Raw genomic sequence first — 24,599 nt, 5'->3', positions numbered from 1 at the left:
TACTTTTCAGGCCTTCACGGCACCTAAATGTGGCAACACGAGTGGTTCAGGGGCACACACTTGGAAAAAAAAAAGGAGGGAGACTCAAACCAGATGGAGACGTGATTCCAGATTTTAAAAAGTTGATTTATTATAAATAGTTTAAAATTGAGTTATTAAAAGACCAGTGATAACATTAGGGGCCTAGAGCCCACCTGCAACAGAGATCTGGTTACTCGAGCAGAATAAAAAAAAAAAAAAAAAGACAACCACATGCATAAACGAAAGGAAATAGAACCAAACCCAGGGGAAAAATACAAAAATCACCAAAACATCCACTTAAAAACCAGTCCCTGAAGCTCTGAAACAATAAACCAAATGAACAGGCAAACAGACCCTTTTTGGCATACAGATAAAAAAAAACCACAAGTTAACAACATTAGTCAATTAGCTGCTTCAGCAGGACTCTAGCAACTCATAGGAGCACTAGTCCTAACAGGCCACCAAGTCCCCGAAGAACCCACGTGTCAATGTGATCTGCTGCACAGAGGGAGGGGAAGTGCTGCAGTGGGAACCATTGCACTCGTTCTAATTCACTTCTACCTAGTCGCACGCTAGTTTGCAGTGCGGTAGTTAGGTGTTGACTTGGTGGTCAGCTGGCCGGAGGACAGCGTAGCGAGCTAACAAGCTGCCTGGTGGACAGCGTAGCGAGCTTTGCTGTCCAGCAAGCCAGACTACCAAGAGTCCACTCAAGCCAGTGTGGGCAAACACAGACGGGGCCACCATGGAATCCACGGACAAACCCACCAATTCAGCTCAAAGGTAAACCATATGGGGCCCACATTGAAATGTTTGCTGGGCAGCAGGTAAAATGCTATACATGTTGACATGTTTGTATGGGAAGATTTTTGAGCCAGCAGGTACGTTTATAACACTTGAGTGAGAGTGTGTGTATATGGACAGGCCCCACCCCTTTTAGACTACCATTTACACCAGAAAGTAAGGGTTCTAAACTTCCTTTAACTTATTGCTTTTTGATTCGACCCCCCCCCCCCAACACACACACACACACACAACCACACACACATACACACACACCACCACCACCACACTCACTATCAGCACAACTTCTGTGATCATCCCCCTATTTCCTTAACATCCCTCTCCTTTTTTCTTTTGTGGGGGCAGAATTTTCTCAGAACAACTCTTGTTTCCAGAACAACAGGTTTGACATTCCTGGGTAACAGTTTATCAGATCCAACTCTCTATCTCAGGCTGCATCCTCTCCATTTGCAGCATTAAAAAATTATGACAGAAATCTGTTCTTCATGTGTCACTTTCAGGAGGTGTTTAGCAAACTAGTAAACACGTAACTTTCAGAAAGAGCCTGTTCTGTTAGTTGTACTGTTTTTCTTTCGTCTTATCTCTGTTTTGTTTGTCATTGTGTTGCACACCCAAGTGTTGGTTTCAGCTTCTCCAGATCTACTCAGCAGATAAGGATGATGCATCTCTGCCTGCGGCAGCAAGAGGACGTGGAGGAGCTGCCAGGTAGCATTCTTCCCACCTCCACGGATAGCATCTGCCATCGCCACGCACGGACTGCATGTTCAGTGCATGCACTCATCGCTGGTGTCACTGTGGAAACTATGAGGGTAAACTAAAACTGTGGCTAGATCACGTGTAACCTTTTTTTTAATTAAAATATGAGTCAACATTTTTAAGCTAACTGTTAAAAGTGCTACCTAATTCCTTCATTTCAGTAGATGGGAAACAGTAAACTATGGGATAAAACAAGTTTCTGAACACAAGTATACAAACAGCAAAGAGTTTCGGTCTTTCATAAAAAAATAAATACCATTTATATAAATAAAAATTAACAACTTTTAAAAAAAACTTTGAAAAATGGCAATGAAAGATTATTAATGATAACACAAGTCTAAAAACAATATTAATGCATTTATTCTAAAAATCCTTTGAGGACTCCGAGGAAAGGTTTTTTTCTCTCTACCTCACTTAATTTACAGAGACATGAGTAGGGATTAACTCTTGCTCTTATGGGGTCCAGATAACCCCACCCTTATATTTATGTGTGATTCCTCCCATGACAAAGGTGGACAGGATTTTATATCTGCCATGGACCCCAATGAAGATAAAAAATCCTTGTAAAAAAAAAGTGCAGCACAGTGTCTTGTGGGGTCCAGATGGCCCCACTTTTAATTCCCAGGATAGCACAAGGGTTAAAATGTTTTTCTCGGTCAGATTAGTTTTTGAGAAGTATGTGACTACTTCTCAATAACAGGTCAAACAATATGTTTTTAGACATTTTCCTTCCTGCTTCAGGGAAAACGCTAAATCTCCAGTGTGCAAAGAGGGTTTAGTGCAGGGGTCACCAACCTTTTTGAAACTGCGGGCTACTTCATGGGTACTGAATCATACGAAGGGCTACCAGTTTGAAATAATGCATTTGCTTAGTTTGCCTTTAGTTATTCATTATTAATAATAATAATGATACTTCTCTATGTAAAGATACGCAGTTCTGTACTTGGACAGACACTTCAGAAGGGCATTTAATTAGAAAAAAGTCAATTTCCATTACAGTTCTGCGAAAAGTATCCATCCATTTCAATACGCCCACCAAAACCAGCTCTTCTTCACGCAATAACTTTTTTTTTTCGAAAAATTTGAGTTTTATTTTTATTCATTTTTTTTTGTAATCTGTGTTTCCATTAAAGATAACTAATAATCAAATATTCTCTGTGTCTCAATGTGGGAAAGGGAGAAGGGGACGCCTCATTCTTTGTTATTAGCTGCATTTCCATCACACATTTTTGAAAAACTTCATGGAAATTCTAGGAATTAAAAAAAACGTTTTGAAATGACACTGTTTCCCTTAAATTATAATTTTGCGATAAAGCACAAACCAACTCACGCGATAAGTCATTAAAAACACGGCAATGAACGACAACGAGTATTTTTTTTATTTCATTCACTAAATGGGAGCATGTGGGTGACATCACAGCTCTGTCTGGAGCGCGTGCAGCGCAGCTCGACTCAGAAGAGGGAGACGTCTGTTCAGTGGTTAAAAGAAAAAGCAACAAATAAGCATCTGGACCTTTTTTCTGTCTGAAAACACGACAACGCCCATTCAATTTTCTGTCACTGCGCTCGCGCTCACGAGACTTCAGACTCCAAGCTGCAAAAGTGCGTCTTTAGATGAAGCGATGAGGAAAGGTGGAGGAGGAGATCCTGCGCGATTCTATATGACCCACAATTAATAAAGCGCTTTGGCGCTGCAGGACCTCTTGGTGCGCCGGCTCTGCGGCGCTCAGATCAGACACTTCATACCGAGAAGCGCATTTATTTCGAAAAAAGTGTTTCCGTTACAGTTTTGCAAAAAAATGTCTATTTCCTCCTCTAAGCGGATTTTTTTTTTGAAAAATGCCAGTTTTTCCGAAACTGTGGTTTTTCCATTGGGATAATTTATTATCCAAATTCCAATTTGCGAATTTTCAGAGTTAATGGAAATGCGACTATTGATTATCTCGTTAAGTAGAAAACGATTTTAAAAAAGAAAAATAGTGGGACAGGCCGTTTTGGCTTCAGAAATAATGCACATATATCTTTAAGATGTTTTCACTTTTAATTCTTTATAAGGGCAGGTGTGATTTAAAAAAATTGCATCACAATAAAATAAAATTTTGGCGCAGCTCACAAGTGAGTTGTGCTATTTTTAGAAGAGGCCTGCGGGCGACTGATGAGGAGCTCGCGGGTGACCTGGCGCCCGCGGGCGACGTGTTGGTGACCCCTGGTTTAGTGTTTCTCATTTCTATTTTCAGGACTCTTTGTGACAGAAGTATTAACAACATGCTCTTATTTTTTTTATCATCATAAAAAAAAAAACTAAGAGATTTTTTTTATTTTTTGACGTATTTCTCCTTGTATATCCCTCAATATATAAGTTTGTATATTTGAAGCCTGAAGCATCAGCAGGGGCTGAATGATGAATCAGAAACTAAAGGAGTTTTTGAAGAACGCAAGTAGGGGGAACAATGGGTGCGGCGCAACTTGGAACATTCTCAGGAAATGAAACTTATGAGTACTAAATGTAAACATGACTACCAAATGATCAGGGTAAATAGAGGATAAATGAAGCCTCGTGTCACTGTACACACCCAACGGATCAGGGCGGGGCATTACCTCACCTGGTTCTGCTCGTCCTTCTTGTCTGTTTAACCTGAGTCACTCAAACACAAAACACAAACAACATTAGCCTAATTTTAGTATTATTATAGTTGCTATTACTTTAATCTTTAGGATTATAACTATTAATATTATTGTTATTATCATTATTATTATTCAAACATCTTTTTTTCGTGTTAAGACCCTATAATTCCACTTTTCATGCAAAATTTGTGAATGACAAATTATATAAAGTTATGTAAATCTGAAGCAGACATAAAATAAACATCCGCAGGCGTGAGTTGAAATGCACTAAACAAAAGAAATAAACATCCTCTGGTCTGCTTTTTGTCTGTATCATATCAGAGTTATGCAGAGGACATTCTGCTTTATAGAGCTCTGTCACCAATCCACCTGCATGAGCTATCTGACTCAGAACAGCTGAACTCCTTGTGGATGCAGCTAAACTTTGATTTTGGAAACAAGAGTTAAAAGGTTAAAGTTACAGAATGAAGTCGGTACAAACTAGTGTGACCTCTGCATCAAAGCCACCACATTCAGGATGATTTTTTTTTTAGAGACACAACCTTCAGCCTGAAGAATCAAGAGATTTTAAGTCTGCTGTTTGAGCCAGGTTCATCCAATAACCCATCTGCTCTCTTTGGAGTCCCTATATTGATGTGTGATTCCTTCCATGACAAATGTGGACAAAGGCGGACAGGATTTTATGTCTGCCATGGATATTAGTGAAACTCAAAACTCAAAGATAAAAAAAGTTCAGTGCAATGTCTTGTGGGGTCCAGATGACCCCACTTTTAATGTAAACAAGCTAAGGAGAGCGGAAGGGATAATCAGCTTTTGCAAATACACTCACTTGCCACTTTATTAGGTACACCTGTCCAACTGTTTATTAATGTAAATTTCTAATCAGGTAATCAGTACATTTAGGCATGTATACATGGTCAAGACTATCAGCTACAGCTCAAACTGAGCATCAGAAAGTGGAAGAAAGGTGATTTAAGTGACTTTGAACCTGTTATGGTTGTTGGTGCCACTCCGGCTGGTCTGAGTATTTCAGAAACTGCTGATCTAAGGGATTTTCACCTACAACCATCACTTGGGTTTACAGAGAATGGTCAGAGAAAGAAATATCCAGTGAGCGGCAGTTCTGTGAGCAGAAATGTCTTGTTAATGCCAGAGGTCAGAAGCAACCACTGGTTCCAACCGAGGTCTGCAGAAGAACATCTCTAAACGCACAACAACCTTGAGGCAGATTGACTACAGCAGCAGAAGACCACACCGGGTACCATTCCTGTCATCTATGAACAGGAATCTGAGGCTACAATTTACAGACTCAACAAACTGGACAATGAAAACATTGCAAAAACGCTGTTTCTGATGAACCTCCATTTCTGCTGCCACATTCAGATGGTAGGGCCAGAATTTGGCTTAAAAAACATGAGAGCATGGATCCATCCTGGCTTGTATCAACAGTTGAGGCTAGTTGTGGTGGTGTGATGGTGTGGGGGATATTTTCTTGTAACAATTGATCAAAGTTACAACGCCACAGCCTACCTGAATAATGTTGCTGATCATGTCCTTTATGACCACAGTGTACCATCTTTTGATGCCACTTCCAACAGGATAAGGCTCTAATGTCATAGAGCTAGAATAATCACAGACTGGTTTCTGAGTTCCCTGGACTCAAACGACCTCCATTCTCCAGATTTCAACCTCATAAATCACCTTTGGGATGCGGTGAAAAGGGAGATTGGCATTATTGATGTTAACTGTGTGATGCTATCATGTCAATGAGGACCAAACTCTGAGGAATGTTACCAGTACCTTTTTCAATCTATGCCACTAAGGAGTTCTGAAGGTAACAGGGGATCCAACCCGGCACTAGAAAGGTGGACATAATAATGTGACCGATAAGTGCATGTCCTCACATTTGAGTGAGTTCATTTCCAACTGCCTGTAAACTCCAAAACAAGCCCGCATTATCAACCTTCAACCACCTGAAAGCTGCTGCACATGCTGGATCAGATACGTTCGAGAGGATGACGTTATGACAAGCATTGGAACTATGCAAAAGCCGTGCTGATCTCCTACTGCTGTTTAAACAAATTTCCAAAGACCTGCATATTCTTTAAAAGGCTAATAGATTTCTGACATGCTACACATTTTATCTCAGAAAATTCATAGCACTGCAGGCCCATCCTTTAGATTAACCTTCCAGTCCTATGTATGGAACAGTTGTTAAGAATGACCAAGAACCTTTCCTTCAACGTTGTGGAGCAGCACATGTCCTCTTGAGAACAATTTGGGACACTTTCTGAGAGGTTAAAAGGTCAAATATGGTGCCAATCGTGAAGAACTTTTACACAAGTAATTTATCTCTTCATGAATTCTTCAGATTTTTGTTGAGCTGAGATGACAAAAGTGGATTAAAGAGGATTGAAACTGTCACAGTTCTGCATGTTTGTCTTCTGGAAATAAGGTGGTGTCTTTTAAGTAAACAGTTGGCGAGTGTTCCATAAAAAAGGAATCAATGTTAGTATTAAAAATAAAATATATATGATAATTCTTTGTATCCGTGGCAGGTTTAAAGCTTTTCTAAAAAGAGACGATTTTCCGTTATTGTAGTGTGTTATGTCAGAAGAGAATGAGGATGATAAAAACAAACTGCAAAGAACAACTTAAAAGAAAGTAAACAACACAATTACACAACATTTAAAGTATGGCGAGCAAGAACCTTGTATTTCCTGCTTTGAACTTGAAATATGTTTTTGTAAAGAAGGAGGAAAAATATCTTCATTGAGCAACTTCCTGCTAAAACAGATTACAAACTGAATTTAAGATTTCATGTTTCTTTGTGTTTTTAAATGAGAACACAAGGGGGCGCTGCTGAACTAGAACTGGATCAGATCAATTGCAGCAATCTATAACCAGCAAATGATTTATTAAAATAAAAAACAAGGAAATACTAGAAAAAACGTTAAAAAAAAAATCAAAAAGCAGGACATGTCGACTTTTCAGTTGTTTTTTTTAATCGTTTCATGTTTAAACCATTAAAACTCATGTAAACATGATTTATTGTTGTTTATTGTTTCAGAGACATGCACACACTTTTTTAAAGGAACTTAGCTTTTACAAGATATTTTTGACATTGACAAGAAAGTCTGGAAGTTTTTTCCAATTAGTCATATTTTTACTTCCTTTTTCAGCTTTTGGTCTAGACTTCCCTCTATTCTTTCCTTTCTTTTTTCAGGCAAGAGCAATACTTTAGTCAAATAAAGATGGGGAGGAATGAAATACATCTTGCATTCTTTGGTAGAAATAAAATATATATTTTATTTTTTGTAGTATTTATGTGAACTGGAGTTGTGATCATGAAACATATAGAAAAAAAAGTCTTGTGAACAAATATTTTTTTTGTCCAGACAAATGTTCAGTGTTTTTACTAATCAACCTGTCATTGAAGCTCCTTATTGGCCAAACACACTTGATCCAGGTAATCAGCAGCAGATAAAGCAGGATTACTGGAAAACCAGCAGGAAGCCGGCCATGGAGGCCTGAGGTCTGAGGTCTGATGGTGAATGCACACCAGGTGAGTTAAAGCAGCCACTTCCAGTGAAGTCTTTGCCAAGGCGCATAAAGTAGGATTTCGGACATATACACGCATATGACTTTTTATTTAAATGGGTGCTTGAACGCGCGTCAACGCAGCCATTTTGTGTGCACCATCACACCCTTGGTTTGGCATGCTTTACAATGGATGTGTTATAACTTGAAACATTCTCAGGAAATGAAACTTATGAGTGCTAAATCCAAGATAAATGAAACATCGAGTCACTGTACACACCCAACGGATCAGGGCGGGGCATAAACGCTCACCTGGTTCTGCTCGTCCTTCTTGTCTGCTGTTCCTGCTGTTTGACCTGAGACAGTCAAAAACAAAACACAAACAACATTAGCCACACTTTTGTATTATTGTTATAATTTATTATTGTAATCGTTAGGATTATAATTGTTATTATTTCACCACATTTCAATAATTTTCTTTTCATGTTAAGTCCTTATAATTCTACTTTTCATGCAAAGTTTACGAATGAGCTTAACACGTTTAATTAAATAAAGTTATGGAGTAAGCAGACAAAGTAAACATCCACATAATCATTTCTCTTCTCCAGGTACGCACGCACCCTGTGCATGAGTGCCTGATGCTGGCGGCAGGTGGAGTAAATGAAAACCGTCCATTAAAAGCTCCAGTGTTGAAGGTCCAGTGTTTACGCAATGAGCATCATTCCAGCGGATTCTGAAGAGAAGTAAAGAAGTAAAGAGAAGTAAACGAATCTTGCGCTGATCCGCAGCTCTGTGCAGTTTTGAAGTGTTTTGTAATCCACTTTTATCATCTGACTGCTGCAGAGAAAAGCAGCTTTGTGCTGCAGCGCTCTCATTACGAGCATCTACATTAGTAATATTGTGTATATTGGAGCAAATCCAGAAAAAAAGCCGCTTTTCCCACGTCAGAATCAGTTGATTCACAGTGATCATGTGAATGGTAGAATATTTATAGCAAGCCAGAAAAAGATGTATTCACTGCAACCCTATTGGTGTTTTAGGGCCAACTACGGTGGCCCTGAAGGTTAGATCACATAAACAAATTCATCAACGCAAAACATTATAAAGATCTCAATGACAAATAAAAAAGCAAAATAAATGATAAAAAACCCCAAAAGTTTTAGAAATCTAAAAACAAAATTCCACAAATCAAAACCACTCCAAGAAAAAGAAAAAAAGACAGTAAATCTTTCAAAAGAGCAGGAAGACTTAGGCTCCACCCATTTCAGTTGTTGTCCCAAATTCAAGCTTTTTCAAACTGCACATTTTTATAATTTTTTAGAAACTATATAAATTTAGTTGTCACTAATGTAGAACTGTGTTAGAAAAAGAGCTTTATGTTTACCAGTTTGTAAGTTAATAATTTTCAAGTCTTAATGCAGATATTGACAGCAAACAAAAAGGAAAGGAGTTGTTAAATGCAATGTGGTCAAGAAGGTTGGTGCACCGAACTTTCATGCTGGTGCACCTAAGAAAAAAAGTTAGGCGCACTGGTGCAACCAGTACAAAAAGTTAGTCTACAGCCCTGAGTATGATGTTTTTCGGTTTTAATTAGACTGCTCTTTTATTTACGGTTTTGGCTAACTGTATGCATCGACATAGCAAATCTCTGTGTATTATTCCTGGTATTGTCTAATTTTCCTCATTTCTTACATTGTATGTTAGTTTGTCAAACTAACATACTGAGAAAACACCAATTACTCACAAAACGCTACCATATTCTGTATGATCATATGACTTCTTCAGATAAAACATAGTGATGCTAGAACATTTAAAACTTCTAACAGAACTTTGAACATTTAAACTTTGAAATGACTTTCAGACTACTGATCTTACTGTAAGCTGATGAGGTGCCTCTATCCTCTTCACTGCACCGTACTGTCACTTAGCCCGTCAGACTGCTTTCACCTGACACTGAAAATTACAGACAAATATTTACAAACATTCTGCTGTGGAGTAATTGAAACACAACTAGCAGGTCATAAAGATAAAGACGGCAATACTTAGATATGTCTTACATCCTAGTTAGCATTAACCATTAGAAAGTGGCAACGGTATTTGCATGTAATTTTCCAAATCAAATCAAACTTTATTTATAAGAGAGCGCTTCTCATGCTTGCACAGCTCGAAGTGCTGCACAGTTAAAAACAGAAATAAGCAGATAAATAAAATAAAAAGAGAGAAATCCAATCCACCCATCCCCTTCCTCCATAAACACACATACACAAATGCATGCAGCCAGTGTTGAACATTTTTTCTTGGCCGCATGGACCCGAAAGGGCTAAAGTTAAGATTATGGTTATGGTTCGGGTAAATACACCAAATGGTTCCTGGGCGTGGCTGTATCTGTATGAGCTCCATACTCTAACTGTGTGACAACTAACAGGACTTTATTAATTACGTGTGACCACAATGGCTCCACGTGTTGCTCTCCTGAAAGGAGAAAGAAAGGAAACACGACAAGCTGTTTCCTCATTGAAAGTTTTACTCAAATCAATCATATTTTCATACACTTTACAACGTTAAACATGTCTTACAAGGAAACATGACTAAATATTTAAACTTCTACTTTAAAAATGGCTGGTGCATGCCATTCAGCTGAGTACTTGATAACCGAACAAGATAACATATGTTTCACCATTCCTTAACCCTTCCACTCTCCTTAGCTTGTTTACATTAAAAGTGGGTCATCTGGACCCCACAAGACAGTGCGCTAAACTTTTTTTTAATCATTGATTTTTGAGTTTCACTAATGTCCATGGCAGACACAAAATCCTGTCCAACTTTGTCCACATTTGTCTTGAAAGGAATCACACATCAATATATGGGTGGAGTTATCTGGACCCTAAAGAGAGCAGAAGGGTTAAACATGAACTAACCAAGAAAACATTTATGTGACCCTTCTACAGACTGACAGTTTAGACTCCAGAAATATTTCAAAGAAATGAACAATTACCTGAAAGGAGAAAGAAAGTAAATGCCAGCCCTTTGCTCATTGAGAGCTTTTACTTGAATTAGTAAAACAAGCCTTAGGCGCCCCCTTCTGGCCGTTTTAGGCATAAATAAGTGATAAGGGAAAATCCCAGATTTTTGAAAAGCATTCATAAGGATATTGACTTATCTTTCTGTAATATATAAAAAAAAATGAGTCTAATATGTACCACTCACGTATTTATAGGGACTCTTGGTGACTCCAAAAGACATCTTCTTAACTCCAAATGCTCCGCAAAACAACGGTCCATGGCACCGACCAGAAATTATCGAGCGGTCAAGTACCAAATGCGGGAAGTAGGTAGTGCATATAGTCTATTGTAAGATTTTCACCGCTTGAAGATTTCAAACCGAAGTTCAGTTCAAAAGTTCAGTTTTGTTCAACCTTTAAGTTTGGATTGAGATCTATTTTTTTTTTTAATTTATTTCTAGTTGTTCAAGGATTAGTTCTAGTTCAGGGGTGTCAAACACAATCGTACAGGGGGCCAAAATCCAAAACACACCTTAGGTTGTGGGCCGAACATGATAAATATTTACTGAACATACTAAAACTAATATTTAAAGACTTTAAAAGTCTAACTTTTTGAACATAAATATGAATAAAAACAGGCAGGTATATTATTCTTTAATAAACCAACTTAAACCTTAAATAAATTCATATTTTACTCTCCATAAAAATATATTTTGCAAAAATTATACTAATTAGAAATTAGCACAAGATAACATTGGGCCATTAATAACAAAAAAATAAAATGATCTGGAGGACCGGACATAAATACCTGGCGGACAAGATCCGACCCTTGACTTTGAAACGTGTTCTAGGTGATTCAAGTTCAAGTATCAAATTCTAGTTTTGTTTGAATTTTAAGTTTAGTTCAATTATTACATTCTGGATTAAATTAAGTTTCCTAAATTATTTTTCCCCATTCAATGCTTTGAACCACAATCAATAACTCAAACTGCACATATAATGCTTCACAGTATTACCGTTAATGAAAATAAAAAAATAAAAAAACAAAACTGAAAGTGATTCAGCAAAAGACCCAAAACTGAAACTATATATTTTTCCTCAACTTTGGTTCAGGAGTTTTTGTGAGTTTCAAACCCAGTAACACATTTTTGAACAACTGTATTAAAGAAAGAATATGTCATATCCAAAGCTGAGGCTTTTTTAGATAATAACCTTACTTAAACTGTCAATCTGCGTTAGTTAAATCTCATTCAAGATATCTTAGATGGCCTGTTCTGCCCAAAGTGAAAGAAACTCATTTTAAATTAACTAATAAATTCTACCCCGTCTCTGAAATTCTTCATTACAGATTTAAATTTGATGTGTATTTTTTTTGTAACTCAAACAATGAAACTTTGAAACATTTGTTTTTTCATGTAATTATTCCAAAGATTTCTAGACTCACATTAGGACTTGCATTAATCTAATCCCTTTCAGTGTTACTGATGTACTATTGTCCATGGAGAATCTTGATCATTCTTTCTCAAATGTTATTAATAGCATTTTACTTTAAGGGAAATAGCATATCCCCTACTGCAAGTGGAGAGGTACCAAGCCCTCCTTCCCATGTTTTATTAACAAATTTAAACTATATCATTTCTATATTAAAAGATTGCAATCCTGGGAAGCTGCACAAATATCTCTAAACAAATTTATCTGTGGTTGCTATTCTGGTTTATTTCCTGTGCAACAGTAGGCTTCTGTTTTGGTTTATTTATTATTTTCTTTTGTCACCTTTATATAATCTATATTTTATATCTCATTTTCTTTCTGAAAGTGTGTCTATTGATCTCAGCTAAGACAGTATTGTATACAGCCCTGTGTGTGTACTAATGTATTCATCCTCTGCTGGAGTTTGTATTTTTGTCATTGTTTTTATCAATTAAAAAGAAAAAAGGGGTTGTGAGTTCAATTTTGATTTTCAAATATTGTCCAGAAGTGCTCTGCGTGCAGGAAAGTGAGGAAAGTTCCTACCAGCTCCAAGTAGAAAGTGGTTGTCCACTGTCCAGCAGAGGGCGTTTGGTCCCGTGCTAGGCTAGGATAACTTCAAAGGGATCACGGTTGGCTCACCATCTTGTTTCATCCCGCACATGGATCTCGGAAAGAAGTCCGTCTCATCCGGCCCAATTTTAATGGCCTATCATACTGACATAAAATACACTCAAATAAGCAAAATAAAATCCATAGGAATAATTTAAAAAAGTAAGTTAATGTTTTGTTAACACACCTCTTTCCAGTAACGCAGCACGTAATGGCGGATGGAATGTACAGGCGGATGGGATGTACAGGCGAAGCTAACACTTTTCGGCGCCAAAACTTGTACAGCTTAAAAATAATAACATAAATTCACCACCTTAGTCTGTCATTTCAAGACATTATCCAATATATATATATATATATATATATATATATATATATATATATATATATATATATATATATATATATATATATATATATATATCAAATGAATGAAAACAAATCCATTTTTAACACTCACCAAGTCCCGTTCGGTAAAAGAAAATTATTTATTTTATTTTTTCGGGTGAGACCAACTTCACCTAAGAATAAAATTGAAACAAAAACCAAAAATGTATCAAACTGATCATTTCGTTCCCTCATCTTCTCCCTTGTTTGCGATTCTTGCATTGCAATGTATGCTACGCTAACTTACATGAAAGCTCTCATCTCTGTAACAACCGGATTGGCTGTTGCCGGTCACGTGGATCAGATCACCGGAAAATGCAAAATTACATCAACTTGTAAAACAAAAAAAGTTTACAATCCCCCCTTCAGACATAAGAATAACGTGAATTTTAAAGATGCAAACATTTTCATCCTTTTTTAAATTATTTTTTTATTTAATTTTTTAACTTTCTTTACTGGGTCACAGAAAACTCTCCATTTGGAGGGATAAATGTGTGATATGGGAATAATTCAGATTCGGTAAAGTTCACCTCAGCCACTTTATTGAGTATATGAAGGATAGAAAATGTAGTTTTTAAAACAAAAACAACTTTTATTTATTTATTATAAGTGTAATAAACTTTAAAGAATAAATTTTTAAAGGAAAGTCAGGGGGCCACAAAAGCAGGGAAAAAATCTATAGAATAAAATGGGTAAAAAAATGGGGAGCTTTAGCTCAACTTAAAGACAGAAAATGAAAGAGCAAAGCACAAAAATAAAATAAAATCTGTTTAATTCTTGCTTTTTCACTGAAGAAAAATAAACAGTGAAAATATGAAAGCATAAAACAAAGTTCTAAAATATTACAAAACAAATGGAACAATGTATTTCATTGGTGCTAAACAAAACGTAACTACACAAAATTCACAATTAAAAGCGGGGGAAAAAACAGACAAAAGATGAAATTCTGTGATAAAAACAGCAATAAAAATGATAAAAAATAAAACATTAAAGTGTAAAAAGAAAACAACAAGTGGGGTGACATAACCCCATCTTCACACAGTGCAACCACAGCAGCTCAGAAGTTCCTCAGAAGAGCAGACATCAATCATAAAGATGCACAAATGCGCTTAAAACACTTATAAAGAGCAGTAGTTGACAGGCTTCTGCATTTGAGAAAATGATGGCAAACTTGAAAGTTTGGCAGCAAAAAATTTGAAACAAGCGCTTGCATGAAGGGTGTGGCCACAGAGGGCCAGGCAGCAGAACTGCTACTCACTTTTATAGGATGAAGAAAGCCTCTGTGTGCTGCAAATAGTGCAAACACACTCACAGGTTTGTTCTTTGACCAACAGCGTCCCACATGAAGATGAACCTGCTGTGTGGAGACTTGTGCAGCAGAAAACATCTCATTGCTGCTTTTATTAACCGCTTGGACGAAACAGATTTGCAAACTTCATTTACTGTCCCACAAATGCACAGAAACGGGGGTTTCTGCAAACCATCCGAGGCCTGTTTGGCGTCGCAGGCTGGGTGTGGTAACAGTCTCATTGTCTATTCATTAAGTTTGTCAGGAGGGGGGGAAAAATGGAAAGTTTGAGTGTGGAGTGGGACTGTGGGGCTTCTGTTAGAGCAGAAGGGGAGGAGAGCGCAGAGGGATGGGAGTGCGTGGGACTGCCGGCCTGTTGGAGAGGGGAGGGCTGTTGCAGCTCGGACATTCCCGGGCTGGAAAAGACATCAGAGACAGCAAGGGGGAAGAAAGGAGGAAGTCTTTTCTGGTGTTATTTTTACACTGAGACAGTTTCACCAGGCTGAAACCCGAGAAAAAGGGGAAGAGCGGACACCAGGAGAGGTCAAATGCATGGAGAAAGAGCGGCCGAGTCTGAGTGAGAGCAGAAAGTTTTGCCGAGAATGTGGAGAGGAAGCGGAGTCAGGAAAGGAGCTGAGGACTATGTAAGAATTCCCGACTGAAGTTATGGTGAGTTCCCCGTTTCTGTGTTGTGTGTGTGTGTAACAGGCTAAAGAAAAAAAGGACATTCATTCCAGAAAATGCACTTCTGTTGATCATTCAAAGAAAAAGTTTCTTGTTTTAACTAAATGACATACATTTGGAAGAATTTGCTTCCAAAACTCCTCACAGACTGTTTGGAAAGAGTTGAGTCTGCACATCCGTCAGTCATCGGGGTTGCAAAATCCCAGAGACGGAAGATGAAGACATGATGTCAGTCGTGTGACGTTGGCGAGGTCTGCGGCTGCCTCGCAGATAAACGGGCGAGTGTTGAGATTTTGCTCACGGCCCACACCCACTGATGGGGGAGCCGCAGAGGCTGCGAGAAGATAGCAGACACATGCAAATATGCATGCTCGCAAAGTAAAAAAAAAGATGGATGAGGGTCCCGTTCCAGCTTCTGTGCAGGGTGGAGCAGTTTGGCAGAGAGGGGAGGAGGGGACAGCTGGAACCTTCAGCTCTTTTTATTTTAAGAGGCCGTTGCAGAAAGCGGTGGTTTCTGTGATGCCACATTTTCCACATTGGGAGAAAATGGAAAAGAGTAAAAAAAAGTGAACAAGGCATGGCGTGGACGTTGGAGGAGGAGGAACACGTGCTGCTCAGTTTCACCTCCTGCTGTGCTCAGTTGGGTTTGAAATGGAAAACAGCAGCAAAGAACAGTCACAGCCCAGCGGACTGAAGGCTTTCTGCTGCCACCCGAATCAGTTTGCATTTAACGAGTGACCCTGACCTCTGCAAGGAGCGCGTCTGCACGAACACAGAGGTGGACGCGGCTGCTGCCACGTATAGGTGTTAGAATGCAGCAGGAAACCGTGCACACTCTCTGTTTTGTATAGTCTGCCCTCCAAGAACATGTGACAGGATCAGTGCTGTAGGGCAATCATTTTTTGGAGATTAATTAATCGTTGAGGTATTTGCTATGGAACTAAATCTGGGCCAATACTATTTGAAACCCAAATAAAACAAATTTAAAAAATATATTGGTGTTTGGCCAAAAAATATTTAAAATTAATTTATAGTTGAGTTTTTTCTATGGAACTAAATCTGTGCCAATATTTTTTGAAAAAAAAAAAAATAGATTGGAAAAACATATTGGTGTTTGTACAAAAAACATTTAAAATGTCCAAAACTTGCTGCTATTCTAAAGTAAACATAATTCATTTAAGCTTCAAATGTTCTGTTTTTAGATTTCAAAATTTCAATTTCAAAACTTTTTTTCAGTTTCAAATCTTTTTTTTTTACTTTCAACTCTTTTTTTTGGTTTGTTTTCTAATCTGAATATGTCAGTTTCAAAACTTTTGACCCCTGTGGCGCGTTAGGGCAAATGACCAATCAAAATCAATGAGGGTTGTAACTTCAGTCCCGGTGCACTCACTGAGTCGTAGAACGAGGATAATTACGGTCAGAAAATGACTGTTTTGTCTGTACTGTCTGTATTATACCATGAGTTTGGTCGCGTAGGCCTGTAAACTGCACGTCTAAAACACCATTCTAGCCCCTTCAAAGCGCTATCTTATTGTGTTACATACAGTCATCGAAAACGTCTTTATGCTTCTGAAATTTTCATATTCAAAAATGGAAAAAAAGAGTTAAAAGTAAGGAAAAAACTTTCTGAGCAATTCAAAAACAAAAAAAAGCACAAACTTCTTATTAGTCCCATAATACATGTCCTAACATGCGTTATTCCACTTTATCACAACAGGAAGAAAAAAATTGAGTAATTTCCTAGTTTCCTTTAAACTGTTTGGTGAATTCGATCATGAATTCACCAAAGATCATGAAGAAAGAAGAGAAAGAGAATGTAAGGAGGAGATGATACACGAGGAGAAATTGTCCACAAAGCTAAGGGGCAGGGGTCAAGCACGAGCATGAGGGTATCAGAGAACAACCAGAGTGGTCAGGGTCCAGGCGAGGGTCAGGGCAGGCAGCAGGCGAAGCAAAAGTGAATCCCCAGTTTGCATCACTTGGTGATGGATATGTGGGTGCTGCTGATCGCCATGGAAACCCATTCCACAAACCCCTTTCTGCTCTCGATCTGACCTGAAGATCTTGTTTTGCTGTCTATTACTCTTCGTTCTAAGTTTCAGAACCATCAGAAGTGGACGGTTGCTTAGAAGCATCCCAGAAGCTGGAATTCATTGTTGGTTTCTCAAATGCTTGGAGAGGCAGTCTGCACATCGGCTGATGATTTACACACCTGAGCACGCTTCAGCTCACAAATACGGAGTTCGATGGCTGCCAAAGCAAACAGTTCCAGCAGCTAAGGTGCAGAAAAAACCCTCACAGGGTCAGAATGATGCTGTCACTCAGAGGAACCTGATTTTAATGCAGTTTCCTCTCATTGTCCAGACTCGCTGATGTATGGTGCCCATGCGCATGGGTTAATTCTGCAGCTTACAGCTTGTGGTTCCATCCTCATATGCATCTCTATTTAACAACTTTTTTATTTTTATTTTTCTCAGGCAGATATCTTACATGAATGAAAACGCGAGACCCACATTGAACACATTTGTGGTATAAATTGTACCAAAAAAATCACTTACCAGAAAAACAAATAATAAATTTAATGGATGGATGGGTGGTACAACATTTATATGATGAATCTAACCTTTTGTATGACTTAAACATGTTGGATGTATGGCAGTGATTTTTTATCTTCAAAAATTACTTAATTAAATCCTCTATCTCAGAGATTTTAGAATGTATGCTTGTTCGTTTAAAACAGGGATAGCATATATTAATATAATATGCAAATATAATAGATTATAGCCTTTTAGGCTAATTTCCATCTTTCGCCCCTATAGAACAGGCTGATGATCTCTAAGTAAAAAGATAAGTTAAATCAATGCAAAAAGGATAACAGAAGTCAGACAACAGCTGATACAGAAAACACCTCAAATAGGATTGAAAATAGAAAATAAAAATGTCAAATTAATTGATGAGTCTTACACAGCACAGTCAGGGATGGGGTACCTCAGGGCTCTGTGTTTGGTTCTAGTGTTAGTCTGTTTCATCACAAGAAACTTGTCCTAATTAAATAACACCTCGTAGCCCAGAGGTGGGTAACTCCAGGTCTCAAGGGCCGATGTGTTGGCATGTTTTCTAGGCCCTGAATCAGGTGTGTCCAGCCAATTAGGTCATAGCAGAGCTGGGTATGTTGGAAATCAAGCAGTGATGTGACCCCGATGATGACCGCAGTCCTTTAGCTTGCAGAGCTTCTGGATGCATATTTGGTGACACTGCAAATTCTCTTGTTTCTGGTGGTCATGGTCAGACATCAGATGAGTTTCATTAACTATAGCTTCTTCTTTAGTGGTTCATCTTAAATGCAGTTTTGGATTTTTCCAACCAAAACACAAGTTTAAGTTTAAGTCAGAAAGTTTCTCAGCTTCCACCTCCAGTTGGATTCATCGACTGTAAAAGAGATGACACTAAGCAGTGGTTGGTCTGGGAACAACTCTCCCCACTGAGGGGGGAGCTTGTTGGAAGGGTACACCTCTTTCTCTTTTAAGTGGGAGAATCTGTCAATCATACATACATTAAACATTGCCATACCCCTATTGAGGCATCTGATTGGTCAGTTTATAACTTGAATAAAAAATGTAGGATTATCCAGATCAAATTGGTCAATCAGACTAATAGAATGATTGAGTAATAGCTGTTTTGGCTGATTTTGGTTTCTTGGAGCCAGAGGCTACTTCCTGTTTGGAACCCAAAGGGGGAGGGGTAACTCAGTCTAGTTCTCATATACAGTCAATGGCTGAATTCAAATGTGGATTTTCTGAGTCCCTGCAGAGGCTAAAAACATGTTATTTATTGGTTGATTACAGGCTGAGAAACGTTTTTAAATCATAGCAGTTTGTGTCACCCAAAACCAGGACATAATTGGATTTATGAGGGGGATTCACAAAAACAATATTTGTGATGTGAAAATGCTGTAGTCTGTAGCTCCACACAAGAACCACAAACTGCCTTGCTCAAGTGGATTGTTTTGAGTACAACTGAATCTATTCAGAGCTTCCAGGGGTCCAGCATGACCCCCATCAGATCAAACAGGCTAACTTCAGAACGGAAATCCTATTTTTTCCTCAAATTTTGAACCTCCACCTTGTGTTTTTTTCCTTTATGCCTTCCTCTCATCTTCTGTTTCGCTGTCAGCATCTGCCTCTCATTTCCCTTTAATCATGTCGTCCTGCATCAACTCCAGGTTCTGTAAAGTCGTCTGAGCTGCACTGTTCTGCAGCTCTTTTCCTTGTCCTTTGTGTACATCTGGTTCCCATCATGGCTGCTGCTGCTCTCGTTTCCCATCCATCTCTCCTGATGGTCAGCTTGCACCACTGTTCCTCTCTCTCTGTCTGCGCTCTCATTCTGAGTTAATCTGTCAGGTTTTCCAAATGTCTGTAATCATACTCTTTTTTTTTTTTTTTTTTGACAGCCTCTCAGTTTTTTCTCATCCACTTTTTTTTCTTTAGTCGTATTTATGTCACTTCTCTGTAGTACTTTTCCAGACATCTTACTCTGGGTATCTTCAATGTTTGAACCAGATGTGACACTTTTTTATATTTATTTCAGCCTTTTGTCAGGAAACCAGGGCAGGAAATGTGATGCAAGAATGACACACTGTTTCCTCACTGAGAGTCCCTGTTGATGCCTCCAGGTGATGAGGAACCAGTTTTGGTCATTTAAAAAAAGCTTTCTCATCTGTGCAGCAGAGATTCATTCCTCCATAGTGGACCAGAGATAAAGTGTTCATCTTCTGCTTCTGTCTGTGTGTAAAAGAGGGGGGGTGTAGACCAGTGTTGTGTGCATCCTTATTTTTGATCATCTGTAGAGGCCTGATCCTGCTGCCAGATCTGTTAGAAGGTCATTGTAGGATTCATCGGCCTCTTTTCCACTGAGTGGTCCAGAACAGACTGGACCGGTACAGTATTTTGAGCATTTACATTAAAAAAAATGACCCATTAGGCAGGACCAAATTGTATCATTTGTAATACCCCATTGGTTGTAGGTCCATAGGAAAATGCAATGGACCGGTGAAGGCGATGAAAACCATTGATTGGTGGAAAGGTGCAACGACAACAGAAAGGGTCTGACCCGCGCTTTTCCCGACTCAAGATCCAAGCCGAAAGTTTTGTACTCTTTTCAGCTGTATTCTTCTTCGCTTCCTGCAATCTTCTTGTAAAAAATATTCAATCCTAAGCATTCAGTATCCCCCCTTACTCGTAGGGACCGGAGACCCGCTGTAGTTACGCAGTTATGCTATGTCATCGGTCTACACGCCTTAATAGTCCAACACTTAGTGGAAACACTCACTTAAATTTCCCGGACAATTCTAAACCGGCCGCGAATGGACTTGTCAGTGGAAATGAGGAAATAGAGACCACTGGAGTCAGAGCAAGGAGACCGGAAACGTCAGATCTCCTGATGTTGGAGAACACAGGTTGGATCATGGGAAAGGGAGGGAATGCTATCTTAATTAAGATGATCTTCATTGGTGACCCGTAGGCTTATGAGGGACAATCCCTGATGATTCCAAGTTGATGGTGAAGCTATACTGGAAGCAAAAGTCTGGACTTTTGAGGTCTGAAGACTTTTTTTTCTCATCAAGCAAAGATAATAAGAATAATTGAGTTGTCTGTATGTCTTTATTTGTCTAACCTGCCTCTTGGCATCTTAAACCTTCCTGTTATTTGCTGGATTGCCTACTGCCTTTTCTCTACCGTGACCTGGAATCCTACCTGGTGTAGTACCTGCTGTACATCTCTGTTGCCTCTCAATTCAGAGTCATCCAACCACTGATAGATGGTGCATACAGAGGTTTCCTCTTTCATGATGGTTCCTGTTCTTATGTCTCCTTTTTCCTGTGTTTCTGCTGCCTGAAGCATTCACTGGATCCTTGTTGTTTCCTCTTTTATACAAGCTCCAGTGCTTAGTCATCGACTACCACAGTGGAGCCGCCATCAATGTGTGAATGGGACTTTGACTTTAAAGCACTTTGAACTTTCTGTGAAGATGGTAAAGCAGTATATACTATAAATACAGACTATTTATTTGACAGTTCCTAGCTTCCTTGCTGGTGCACAAGTCTTAAACACAGAGATGTTGACGTCACCCATAGAAAAAGCCTTACCTGCGGCCCTCGTGAAATCAGGCCAAAGCCGTCACTCTGGCTTTCTGATATGGATGCCGCCATTTTGAAACCCGTCGACAGTGATTGTCAGCGTTTAGAGGAACTACTGTCACCAATCATGAGTGAGCTTGTTTGAAGTCCATACCCCTTTCACTGAAATCGGCCTTAGGAGAATCTGCCAATCAAATGTTCGAGGTGGTCCCAGCGAGCACCACATGCTTTTAGCGAGGCATGTGATTGGTCAGTTGCTAAATTGCTAATCAGTGGCAGGTTTTTTGAGCAACAGCTTAGCTTCACATTATAATTCTACAAACCGTAATCAGCAAATTGAATAGTTCTTGATGGTACGAATTTAAAAAGTACAGAAAAGAAAACAGATGCACGATTTTATAGTGTCTCAAGAAGGCACCCCCCACTTAAATATTTGCACTTTTTAGCAGGTCAAAGCTGCATCTGAACCAACCACAAGACTGCAGTCCCCTTTGAACAAACCACAAAAACAGTGACAGTCAAGCACATTTATGAAAAACACCCTCACCATTGCAACAAAATTGTGTTTTTTTTGAACGTTACAGCATACTGATAAAACATATGTGGATCCACGCTGCTCATAATTTAATCTAAAGTCCTTCAAAGTAGTTTCCATAGATGTCGACTTGTAACCCTTCTTTCTGAAGGCTGCTCAGGCTTTTCTTAAGTAAAATGTCATAGTAAAAAAGAAAAATATTTTTCCGCCTCCTTCATTAAGGGTAGACAAAAACAAGGACAAAATCTGTAGCAGATCATAAAAGCTGAAGATAAGCAGGCGTCTGCGTGGTATCTGTTTTTGTCTGTTAATATGTTTAGACAAAAACAGCAAGACGTTCTTCGTGAACCTGGGCATTCTAGGGGCGTTCTAGTATGACCTCGAACACCAAATGCTCATTGAGGTTGAGTTAACTTTAAACAAGGAAATCTTTTTATATTTGTGTTATTTCTCAGAAGGTTCAAACATCATATAAAGCCTTGATTTTACAAAATAAAAAGATAAAAATTTCTCTAAGAAATGGTCTGATTAAAAAGTGTGGCATAGACGCTGCCTTCGGAGGTTTGACCTGAAGCTCCTTCTGATGGAAGAATAATCTCATTCGTGCATTTGTGTTTCTTCTCTTCACCAGATGTATTAATCAGATCAGGACAAAACAAGTAAACCTAGCATGAACAGGTGCTTATAATGATAGGATTTAAACACTCTCCAGGACTTGTAAACAGCATCACTCACGGTGCCTGAACCAGATCCAGATTAATTTCAGAAACATTTGTCAAACAAAGGAACTGAAAAATGGTGCAGAATATTGAGTGAACGTGGTTGCAGAACAGCTGGCTGGTTGAAAACTTTATGCTGAGCATGTTCAGTTTACCTGGAACACCTCAGGAAAAATCCTGAAAAGTCCTCCTCCTTCATGTTTGATTTTATTGTTCTTATAGGTTTCGATGTCGTCTTCAGTCTGTCATCTACTTCAGCACACAGACAGTAAACCTCGGGAGGCTGTGATGGATCAGGCTCAGATATCAGTGGTGTAGGTGTGCTGGACAAGCTCTGTTGCAAGTGTAACCCTCAGACTTTACACTCAGCCTGGACAGATGGGTCCTTAATGTTTTAAAGAATATCCTGTTATTGTATCAAACCTTGAATCAGCTAAATTCTGGCAAAAACTAAAAACTTTTGGTTTTGTCTTTGACATAGATCCATGCTGAAGGACCATGATGTTCTGGGGTCACTTCTTTTGGCAATCACAATTCCTGTGACGATCCTTACGCAGTGTTTGCCATCAACACTGTCTACTTGCTATGTTTTGTTGTGATATCGAAGCTTTGAAACTTGTAGCTGGGGGAGGGGCTTATTAACCTCAGACCGAGAAGCTTCTGCTGTCCTGGCGTTATGAAGTTGAGCAAACCTGCCTTTAGACTCAGTGAGAAACAGTTTTTTTTTTAATTGCTTTTTTTTTCAAACACAAACACAAAATGAAAATAAACATAAGAATTTAAAAATACAAATATACAAGTAAAGCAAACATTGTGCTTGAAAAGGAGTAGAAGACAAATTCTTGTGTGGTCTCACCCCTTTTTCCAACACATTTTGTTACAATATCTATTTACAGTTTTTTTTTTCTCAGAAACACTTCAAATTACCTTCTGATTGAAACGTATGTACAATGTAATTTGCACATGTTCATAATGATCATGTCAGTCCTTGTAAAGATTCAGCAGTGACAGTTTGTAGGTTTTTTTCAACGGGCTCTAAGTACAAAACAAGCAGTCATTGAGTATGCGTTGAATGTTAAACTACATAAAACTTTGATCAATCAGGTACTCGGACTTGGTAGTGACGTATGGATGGTGTCCCTATTCATTCTTTTTTATCCCAACTGTCAAAATAATGATCATGGAGGAGAAATTGATAATTGTGGGAATTCTTTGACACCACATCTTCCATATCTCAGAGAAGAGCTGTTAAAAAAAAGCTTGGAGCAAGATTTACACCGCTTTGACTTCTCACAGTAGAAGAACAAAAGGAAGAAGCCCCTTCCTGCTCGTCCAGTGTGAACGTAATGGCCTAAATAGCATTCAAGAACCCGTGTTTAGCATGTCACATGCCTCTTTGTCTGCAGCTTGACTCTGTCATTGTGAAAATCACCTGTCCCCAATTGCTGGTTTAAATAACAGACTCCTGATATTGCAAAGTACTTCAGCATTTGGTACTTGTTGGTTCTTGTTTCAAAGGTGTGGGCTTTGTTAAAAGCGAGCTGTTTTAACTTCTTTTTTTTTAAGGTAATGAGAAAAAATGACATTCTTTATGTCGGATGTTTGTGCTTCACAAAATGTGTAGCTCCTCAGAGTCTGAACCGTCCATAACTCTGAAGACTTGGATCACCTAAAAACGGAATCCCAAAAAAACTAAACATACTACAGCTTCTGGTCAATTATTGCTCAATAAATGGGGTTTCATTTATTCTCCCCACAAAAATTCTTTGGGGTTTGGAATTATTTTGTTGACTAAAACCACTTGACCTTTCGGAGCTCTGCTGTGGAAAACGAAGCGTTTACGTAAGTAGCGTCCTTCATTACTTTCCAAGTTTCCAAGTACAACTGAGGTCAAAATAAGGATTGGAGTGGGAACATTTGGTTTTGGGTCTGAATGGTAAATTGGATAAAAGGTTGATTCTAATCAACTTGGAGCAAAAATTGTCCTTGGAAACCCCCAAATTCCCTTATTGTCATCTTCTCCCCCC

At 38.7% G+C, this 24,599-nt stretch overlaps 1 protein-coding gene and 1 long non-coding RNA gene across 2 annotated transcripts in view; one reads left to right on the top strand and one right to left on the bottom strand.

Annotated features, from left to right (window-relative positions):
* Positions 1-7,825: 7,825 nt before the first annotated feature.
* On the bottom strand, positions 7,826-9,934 carry LOC112155901. The gene is made up of 3 exons (XR_002920861.2): positions 9,619-9,934; positions 8,364-8,476; positions 7,826-8,099 (listed from the first exon to the last, which is right to left on the bottom strand). It is a non-coding gene; the product is annotated as an uncharacterized LOC112155901 (long non-coding RNA).
* Positions 9,935-14,728: 4,794 nt separating this feature from the next.
* LOC118600068 (uncharacterized protein KIAA1755 homolog) overlaps positions 14,729-24,599 on the top strand; it is a gene marked incomplete at its 3' end in the record, with an annotated part of 18,461 nt that continues 8,590 nt past the window's right edge. Inside the window, 1 exon segment of the mRNA XM_036216734.1 lies at positions 14,729-15,167. Within this exon segment, the coding sequence (XP_036072627.1) occupies positions 15,165-15,167 (3 nt within the window).

Source organism: Oryzias melastigma, linkage group LG18, assembly GCF_002922805.2.
Source record: "Oryzias melastigma strain HK-1 linkage group LG18, ASM292280v2, whole genome shotgun sequence".
In the NCBI taxonomy this organism is placed as follows: domain Eukaryota; kingdom Metazoa; phylum Chordata; class Actinopteri; order Beloniformes; family Adrianichthyidae; genus Oryzias; species Oryzias melastigma.
The sequence above is the reverse complement of the archived record's forward strand: the minus strand, read 5'-3'. Positions and strand labels throughout refer to the sequence as shown.